The sequence below is a fragment of the Nothoprocta perdicaria genome, unplaced genomic scaffold, assembly GCF_003342845.1.
Source record: "Nothoprocta perdicaria isolate Ctin4 unplaced genomic scaffold, notPer1 scaffold_601, whole genome shotgun sequence".
NCBI classification, from domain to species: domain Eukaryota; kingdom Metazoa; phylum Chordata; class Aves; order Tinamiformes; family Tinamidae; genus Nothoprocta; species Nothoprocta perdicaria.
In genome coordinates this window covers 4,331-14,052 of record NW_020455868.1, presented here as the reverse complement: position 1 = coordinate 14,052, position 9,722 = coordinate 4,331, and the positions used below count along the sequence as shown (strand labels likewise).

The window sequence follows — 9,722 nt, the reverse complement described above, 5'->3', positions numbered from 1 at the left end:
CTCATAGGGCAGCAGCAGAGCTGGGTCTGCCTAGTGACTGTGATGTCACTGCTCCCGCAGCCCCTCATAGGGCAGCAGCAGAGCTGGGTCTGCCGAGTGACTGTGACGTCACTGCTCCCGCAGCCTCTCATAGGGCAGCAGCAGGTCCCTGCCCGGCTGGGGGCTCTTGAGCTGCTCCATGCTGAGCAGCTGCTGGGCTGGGCCTGGGCACGGGGCTGGGGAGGTTCTGGGGAGGCCATTTCTGTGCTAGAGGCTGCCGGGGCAGCAAGAGAGACCTGTGTGTGACGGGGCTGTGATGTCATGTCTTTCTGAGGCGCTGATAGGCCGGCAGCAGGCAGTGGGCATGGGCTGTGAGGTGTCTGTTGTGAGAGCCCCGTGTGCCCTTGATGCAGAGGCAGGTGCAAGCTGAGGAGCCTCTGTCCACGTGTGGAGGCCATGGCGTGCTCTGGTGCGAGGTGTCCCCAGTGTCTCGGTGCTCCGAAGGGAGGAGGTGTGTCTGTCTGCTCCCAGAGCCCAGCCAGCCACCCAGGGTCCTTGTGGAGAACTGGGAGAGGGCAGTTGGGGACCCTTTTCTCTCTTTGAGGCATCCTGGTGTGACGCAGGGGTTCTGGCAGTTGGCTGGTTTCTGTCAGCTGATGTTCAGACTTGCACCTTCTGAAGATCTTGACGATTACCTGAGTCTTTGGGATTTGAGTCACTCTGGTAGAGTGACTTCTTATCTTATTCTTATCTTAATCTTAGTGACTTCTCACTCCTTTTAAGGCTTTCTGCTGACGGTGGGCCCTCATTGCATCTTCCCTTTCCAGACCCTAATTCATTGTGATCCCTCATGCACTTGGGTAGGTAATCAAAGCATTCAGAGCCATTTCTCCGCTTTGTGCAAACACAGACACTTGCAGACAGGGAAAGGCCCTGTGCAAGAAGTGAGGCTTCTTAGGGCAATGGGTGGCTCTGAGATCCCTCTCCTTGGTCAGTGGTGGAGGCCACAGTTCCAAATTAATAGGTCTCTCTTGAAAGCACCTCAGAAGTGTAGCTTGCTTGAGCCTGCTTTTGGGAAGCCATCTGGACATACAGATCCAACACCTTGGTGAAGACAGGTCCCAGTTGAGGTGCTGTCTTTGGTCCTTTTCCAGTGAGATTTTGATTATATTTGAGGATAGGAGGAGATGAGAGAACCTCTGGGTCCCTATGCCATAGTTCGGCCATCCTCATGTGTTTGTATTTGGGAGAGCAAAGTCAGGATGGCCAATGACATACTCTGCCCCTCTTTTTGGCCCTCTGAAGACCATGTCTGTACAGCGGATGCCATGTGGTCACCCCAGTTCTTCAAAGGCATTCAAACCCAGGAAAGTGTCAGGGAGTGGAGTGTGGTGCAGATAAGAGATCTGCACTGGGAGAGCTAGATCTGTTCAGCCTAGACCAAAGAATGCCAAGGGGGATCTTCATGCTGTGCACAGCTCCCTTGTGGAGGATACAGAGTTGCTGGATTTCATAGGGTCACACTAATGGCATGAAGGGGAACAGTGACAGAAAAAAAGAAAACAAACAAAAAAACCCACAAAACAAAAACAAAACAGTGAATGGGGAGTTCTTGGATGTTTAGAACAAATCTTTTTCTCCGAGAGCGTGAGCGAACTCTGGCACAGGGATCCAGAGAGATTCTCAGGTCTCCATCCTCGGTGATAATCCAAAGGTGAGTGCAAAGCCCCAAGATACCTTCTCTACTGGGACCTGCCTTCAGCAGGGCCTTCAAGCCCCTGTTGCAGCCTCAAGCAATCTGCTCTTCAGAGTCAGGCTCTACAGGCTTGTTGCTTTAAAAAGTCCTCAGCAAGGTTTCTTAGTATGTGCTAGGGTAGAGATGATATGTCAGGAAAGAGCAAACACACCCTTAACACATGTCTTCCTTCCTTCTAGAGGGCTTGAGATGGGACCTTGCTTCCTGCTAGGCTCCAATTCCAGGGGTCAAACTAGATAGCCATTCTGAGGAAGTTTTTCCAAATCCAATGAATTTTGTCGTCTTTCCTTCATCTGTCCATGAGGAAAGCCATTTCTCATCGTGGACCTTAGTTGCTGTTTGGGCTTTTCCATGACACCTCCAGGTAGTGTTTCTCCCCTGAATATAGTTCCGGGCACCTGCCTGTCTTTGGGATCTGAAGAGCCTCGGCACCCTGGATCTCCCACACTTTTGATGCTGGACAGGCTCACGCACTGCAGCGCTGCTGTTTAGGTTGCTGTGTGGAGCCTTAGCGTCTTACCTATTGCACAGTGACCCTAAATCTGCACCCTAGGCCTTTGCGCTTTCTGTCCCCTGTGTTCTGTGTGTCTCAACACTCACCAAGATCATGGGAGGTAGTCTCAACACTCACCAAGGTCACGGGAGGTATTGGTTTAGGGGGCTTCCATGAAGCTAAGACATGTTGGGGAACTGAAGGCCTGATAGAGGAAGTCTGGATGGTGTCTGCTTCCCCTATCCCATCCTGCTGTCATCCTGAGGGTTCAGGAGGGTCTTTGGGAAGAGGAATGCTTTTGGTATTGGTGGGTTACTTTTCCTTTGACATCCCTGAGCCTTTCTTTATGTCTCTTTGAGCAGCCAAGAAAATCCCTCCTTTCTAGGGTCTTGCATGTGAGGTTTTTCCACTTTTGTAAAGAAGCACAAGCCAGTCCAGGATCTCCCAGAGCAGCATGGACCGCAGCATGTTCTAGGAGCCCCAGAGCTGTATGGCTCTCCCATTCCCACTTGTCCTTCTTAAACTGACAGTTTCTCGCATCACCTTCCCAGCATACCAGCTGGATATTGTGAAGCTGCAATATTGCTACCCATCCTGTTTGTCTTTACTCGAAGACCTAGCTGCTTGTTTGCACTTCAGCGAGTTTAAATCTTGCTCTTTTAGTAGCCTGTCCCCTAAATTCTGCTTGTATCTAGCCTTTATGTCTCTCAGGAAAATTTCTAGGAAGGTTGTCCCTTTTGGCATGGGGACCTCACTGTTGACATCATGGACTTAGTCTACAGTCAAAGAGCATAGTTATTTTAATGAGATTTTTACAAGCTCTCTTTTTGCTTCTTTGCAATTAAGAGAACTCCTGTGCTTATTTGCAGCCAGTTCTCTAAGGAAAGCAGTGGGAGTTGGGGCAGATGAGCTGTAAATTTCAGTTGCCAATCTCAGCAAAACAGGGAAGGTTCTAAGGAGAGGGATGGAAGTCCCAGGTGGCTGATGAAAGGAATGGCAGGTTGGGGAGGAGGGAGTAGGAGTGTCCATAGAGTGCCTGAGGCCTGAGACACCAGTTTTCCTACATGTCCAGACTTCATTAGGAGTCATTCTGGATTGATTCCAGTTGGAGAATGCTGCTGCCACTTACTCTGAAAGCCAAATGACAATAACAATAAACCAGAAATGCTTGTATCTTATTGATGTCTCCACCATTCAGCTACACCCCTGAAATGCCTCCAATTTGCCATGCAAGACTAGAAGAAAATTACAGTGAGAGACAGGTTTTGTGAGAAGTTTTCCTGTTGTAATGAGCCCCATGGTGTATTTGGTGCTGAATTCATGAACCTCAGTTCCTGGAAGGAAAATGAACAGAAGCACAAAGTTTTGTAGAGGTTTAATGGGTCCCACTGATAGTTGTTAGCAGTAAAGATTCCCCAGAGTCTGCTTAGAGCAGATTATTGTCATCACTGATAACAGGTAGGCAGAGGAAACATGTGGGTGGCTCTGATGCCACATAAACCCTTGATGTGTTTTATCAGGCAAAATGTCCAAGCTTGGTCACTGAGCTTGTGGGAAGGGAGATCCTTTTCCGCACGTGTTTTCCAGGTCTTCCCGGGGACAGTGTGTGGGGTGGGGTGAGCAATGCGCGGTGCAGGACACTGATACGACACCTTTCAGGGTGTCTCTATTGGTGGCAGAGACAACAGCCATGCCAAGAGGATGAAGACCTCCTTTGGTGGCTTTAAGCCTTGGCAGGGCCTTTGTCTGTCTCCAGCAGAGCCTGTCCTATGCTGGGGCTCTGCACAGCATGGTTCATACCTGCAGCTGTGTCCATGGATCCTGTAAACACCCAAACAGCTTCCCCTCTCATAGCCTTGGAGCCCCTAAAATACCTGGAGGCTGCTCAGGGGACAGAAACTGTCCCGTCTCCAGTTGGGTCCCTGCTCCTGAGCTGGGCCTGGCTCCTGGGACTGCGGGAGCCCCTGGCAACCTGGCAAGCGCTGCAGAGAGACAGCTCTGCCCAGGAGCAGCTCCTCTTAAAGGAGCACCAAGACTCAGGGCACTGCCCACAGGCACCAGGCTGGGATGAGTCGCTCCTAAGTGCAAGTGAATGGGAGGAACTCTGAAAGCTCCCTGCAGGCAGGAACCTTTCCAGCTCATTATGCAGTAAGTTCCTTGTGAAGGGCAATGCTGCTGTATTTTGTGCAGCTGAGGGGGTCTGTCAGGGTGGCTCTCCCAGCTTCTACTGTTTGGATGAGCTGGTGCCTTGGATCAACAGTCATCTTCCGTAGCAGCACAGGGACAGGGCATCACGGTTACCTTCTGCCAGGGATGGTGCAGGGATGTGAGACCAGTGAGTGCCTCCAGCTCTCCACCGACTGTAATTCCGAGCAGTGTCCCTGCCCCCAGGGTGCTGTGTGCCCAGGGCAGTGACTCTGTCACCTGCAAGGGTCAGCACTCACCCTGCCTGGACAGCTTCATGCAGTGCTGTGGGGAGAAGCTCTGGGTGGGCAGAGCGAGTCCCTGCAGCTCAGGTTCATTCTTCTCTTGGGAGGCTGCTGCATGAGCCAGGGCTGCTCTCAGGACATTTCTGAAGGGGAGCTTCCAGGGCATCCAGGGCATTCCCAAGTTATAGGAGCATCAGACCAGAAAAGAAGCTTTCTTCCTGAGCCTGTGCTTAAGCCTTCCTGCTTTTGATAGCATCAGAAAGGAAACAGAATTGCTGGGTTTGGACATGAAACTGAGACTCCTAAACACTGACTGTGAGAGATCAAAAAGTCTGTGAGGGAAATTCGCAAATTCTTTCAGGTTCCCCTTTGCCTAGGAGCAGCACCATCTGATCTTTATTGGGCTTTTCAGGGTTGGTCTTACTTGTTCCTTGTCATCTGCAAACATGGAGATGGTGCCAGGCAGCACATGTATGATGCAGGAAAGAGAGGAAATTTCTAAGAGAAAAGACTATGGGATGGTAGATTTGGGCAATGCCCTGACTGTTCCTTCGATGCAGTAGAGCCTCTGCCCTGAAGGCTAATGGGATCCACGACCCAAGCTACCTCCTAAACCTGCCTGCCAGGAGAGGGGATGTTTGACAGTGTGTCTGAGAGCAAAATGTCATCTGCAAAGGGCATGGCTAGATAAGACGAAGGCTTTCCTGAGTGCCCATCTGGAGATGTTTGAATGAGAGCAGGGTATCCAAGACCATTGCCAGACTGTGGGGCTTTAGGCATTGGGTGTGTAGGGCTGGGGAATGCTCCAAGTCTCCTGAAGGAGATGTCCTCTTTGGGGCAGTACACTAATGCAAAGAGTTTTGCTATACAGGACTGTACAGCAAAGGCTGTGCTACTGTTCCTGCTTTTAGTAATAAAAGAGTCAAAGTTTTCTGTACCTCAAAGTCCTCCAAGTAAGGAGAGAGGAAATGTGGGGATTTGCCATGAGAAGAGGTTTGAGTTTTGTTCTGAAAAGCCTATCCTAACTTGTCTGTTTTCTTCCTGGGACTCTTCACCTTGCAGAGAGGCAGCAAATGTCCAACAGCAGCTCTTTCACTGAGTTCCTCCTCTGGAGATTTGCAGATACACGGGAGCTGCAGCTCTTGCACTTCTCGCTCTTCCTGACCATCTACCTGGCTGCCCTCATGGGCAACAGCCTCATCATCACAGCTGTAGTCTGTGACCAGCGCCTCCACACCCCCATGTACTTTTTCCTCCTCAACCTCTCCTTCCTTGACCTGGGCTCCATCTCCACCACTGTCCCAAAATCCATGGTCAATTCCCTCTGCAACACCAGGGCCATTTCCTACTCAGGATGTACTGCACAGATATTTTTGTTTCTCTTTTTCATGTCAGCTGAGTGTTCCCTTCTCACAGTCATGGCCTATGACCGCTATGTGGCCATCTGCAGACCCCTGCACTATGGGACCCTCCTGGGCAGCAGAGCTTGTGTGAAAATGGCAGCAGCTGCCTGGGTCAGTGGCTTCCTCTCTGCTCTTCTGCACACTGGGAACACATTTTCACTACCACTCTGCCAAGGCAATGTTCTGGACCATTTCTTCTGTGAGATCCCCCAGATCCTCAAGCTCTCCTGCTCACACTCCTACCTCAGGGAAGTTGGCCTTCTTGTGGTTAGTGGCTGTTTAATCTTTGGGTGTTTCATTTTCATTGTGGTCTCGTACGTGCAGATCTTCCGAGCTGTGCTGAGGATCCCCTGTGAGCAGGGCCGCCACAAAGCCTTTTCCATGTGCCTCCCGCACCTGGCCGTGGTCTCCCTGTTTGTCAGCACTGGCACATTTGCCTACCTGAAGCCGCCCTCCATCTCCTCTCCAGCTCTGGATCTGATGCTGGCCGTTTTGTACGCGGTGCTGCTTCCAGGACTGAACCCTCTCATCTACAGCCTGAGGAACAAGGACCTCAAGCAGGCACTGAAGAAACTGATCCAATGGGTACTTGTTCAGCAGCAATAAGCTGCCGCTACCTCTTCATTCATAAGTGGTTTCTAATTTGTCTCAGCCTGGTTTTGTGCTTTGAGCATTCTCTCTATGATAGTAGCTTTATGCAGAAGTGTTTGAATTCATCCCAGTTCTCCAGCAGCATGGCTCCAGTCTCTCTCAGCCAGAGGCCTGGGTGATTCTGCCTATCACTGTGTCAGGGGTGTTCTGCCTCTAGTAAAAATGTCTGCTATGAGTTGCAACTTGGGCTCTTCTTGCAAAGCTGCTCAAGAATCTGCCCAAGGACTTTGAAGCTGAAGGAGCCTGTTGCTTCTCCATGTTGATTCTCCATGGGCTGAAGGCAATGAGCTCCTGGGGTGCTGTGTTAGGGAATGAGGGCTGGATTCGGCTCTTGCTTGTGGGTGCCCAGTTTTTCTCATGGTGCTGAATGGTCAAAGCAGCCTCTGCCTGGGCCTGTCTCACGTTTGAAATGACTGGAGACAGATGCCCACTGTGCCACAGTGGGGAGCCTGTGGGGACAGGGAAGGGAGCCTGGAGAGTGATTTATGTCACCTTCACTTGAGAACTGTAGTCTGATTTGATATAAAATAAAGTATGCCTTAAAAAATGGAAGGACCAAAGAAATGTCTTCTCTATCCTTTAAAGAGGAAAAGCCTATCTGGGTGAGTGCAGCCACCTTTGCCCTTCCAGCCTGCAGAGTTCTTAGAACAGCAGCGAGTTATGCAGTAGGAATTAAATGGACCACAGGTTTGTTAAAACAGTGCCAGAGAGAACACAGCGTGGACGTCTGTTTCAGTGACCACAAGGCGGACAAGAATATTTGGATATTGATGGAAAGAGAGCCAGAGTTCGTACAGGCCTAAAGAGGATACATTTAATAGAGACTTGTGCTGTAGGAGGCATGGGGAGCCCAGGGAGGTGTGTGGGGTTCTCCGCGGGAGGATGCTGCACACATGGGCTGGGCATCCAAATGGGGGAGTGCCCTCTGCAAGCCAAGGGCCCCTTTTATCCACGTGAACAATTGCGTTCTCACAGTGGTGCTAAGGTGGAGGAGCTGCTGCCTGGGAAGCAGCCAGACGAGGGTGACAAATGGGACGTGTCTGCCTGGCCCTGTTGGGAGACGGGCTGGGGGGACGTGAGGCTGCTGCCAAGTGCTGTGCCGGGCAGGGGCTTCTCACCAGCTCTTCTGTAGGTTTTGGTGCCATATTTGCCTTTAAAACACAAAGTATCTCGTATTTTTCACTACTATTCTAATGTGTTGGAATTTTAAACCCACACGCGTAAAGGGAGGTCAGGTTGTCCCTGTGAGGTCAGTCACTTTTCTCCATTTCTCTTGCTGAGGATGGGGCCCAGTCCTGCACCCTAGGGCACACAGGAGACCTAGACGCTGCACTTTTTGCTCTTTGCTTCCTTCAATTTATCCAGCATGTGCTGAAGTAGGATTTATTTGATTGGAACTGATTGGCATTTAAAATACAACATCCCATCTCTCTCATGTTTTCCCCCAAGAGATCAGAACTGCTTCACTTTTTAGGTGTTTCACAGTGTCGACGTCCTGGCAGGAAAGGAATTCTTCCTTCTACTTGACCCAGGCGGCAAGAAATTCCCTATACAATGCTTTTTTGCTTCCCTCTGCTGCTCATTCCTGTGTCTCTGCTTTTTCAAATAAGAGTCAATAGGTTACATATTAACTGCAATTAATATGTGGTATTCTCTCCCTTCTCCACTCTTGCAACTCAAGGCTGATTTTCTGCTCTCCTGTTATGGGAAAGGCAACAGGAAACAGGTGGGAAGGGCAGGGAAAAAACTGTTTTTCTTCAATAGAAGTTACATATTAAATGCAATTCATAAATGGTAGTAACTCCCTTATCCACTCTCACAACTCAAGGCTGCACCCAGAGGGCAGGGGCTCAGGGTGGCAAATGAGTGTGGGCAGAACCAAGCCCATATCGTGAAGCCCAGCGCAAGACTCCCAGAGGTTGTGTCTTGTCCTGGTGGCCGTTTGGGGCTTGGTGGCACCTGGAGCTGAAGGGTGTCAAACCCGCTGCAGCAGCGCGTGCTGCGTCACCCCTGTGCTGCGCTTGGCCCAGGAAGGTCCTTGCAGCCCTGTGGGGAGGGGATTTGTGGCTGGGAAGGAGCAGGGGGAGGATGGCAGGGCAGGGCAGCCCCGGCTTCCCCGGCTGCCCGGGGCTCCAGCAGCTGCAGGAGGTGCCAAAGCCGCAGCGGGATGCAGGGAGCTCTGCGTGGGGGTGAAGCAGGAGGCAGTCGAGGGCGCAGGGCTGAGGATGGGGGTCAGAGCAGCAGGGTGGCCTTGTGGTGGGTGTCTGCTCTGGAGCCCTGACGCAGGGCAGCGTCTGCGAGGCCCGGGGAGCGCAGAGCTGGGCAGAGGACACCTCATGCTGCGCCCCAGGGAGCTGCTGAGGAGTGGGGAGAGGAGGCGAGGACGAGAGGCCTGGTATCCCCATGGCCACCAGCAGCAGGGCTTTGCGATGGAGGTGGCATCGCGCCCGCAGGTCACTGTGATGGGGCAGTGCCCATGGTGACCGTGTCCCTGCTGGGTCCTCACTCTGAGCAGAGCGGCGCGAGCAGCAGGGAGCAGATCCCCTTGGTGCCCGTGCGAGAGGCCCTCAGAGAGGTTCCTAGTGATGGAGAAGGAGCAGCAGGTGAACGCGAGCTCCTCGTCCATGGACRGGATCTAYGGCGCACAAGAGTGCGTGAGGGAGGTGAGTGGTGGGGCTGGAGGGGGAGGTGGGCACCAGGGATGGCACCAACACGGAGAGCAGGGRGATGGTTTGGAAGGGGAGCTGGAATGAGGAGAGAATTGTGAGCTCTTYTGGGGAGGCCTCATCTGTTCCTGGCCCTGGGCATTTTCTCTGGGACAAAAGACACCAATGTGGGTCCTCCCAGGGCCCCCCAAACCCTGTGAGCTCYGTGCTGAGGGGCAGCGAGCAGCTCTGGGCCGAGCTCAGCYGGGCTGTGTGCAGCCACGAGCTTCCCTTGGACACAGGGCTGAGTTTCCCTGYGCTGCAGGMGCCGCTTGTCCCCACGCAGCCGCCTCCATCACGGGCCTC

At 52.2% G+C, this 9,722-nt stretch overlaps 1 protein-coding gene across 1 annotated transcript; it reads left to right on the top strand.

Moving 5' to 3' along the window:
* The first annotated feature begins 5,712 nt into the window (after positions 1–5,712).
* On the top strand, positions 5,713–6,729 carry LOC112956194 (olfactory receptor 14A16-like). The gene has a single exon (XM_026049698.1). The coding sequence runs from the start codon at positions 5,731–5,733 to the stop codon at positions 6,664–6,666; it is 936 nt and encodes a 311-aa protein (XP_025905483.1). The 5' UTR covers positions 5,713–5,730; the 3' UTR covers positions 6,667–6,729.
* Positions 6,730–9,722: the final 2,993 nt, after the last annotated feature.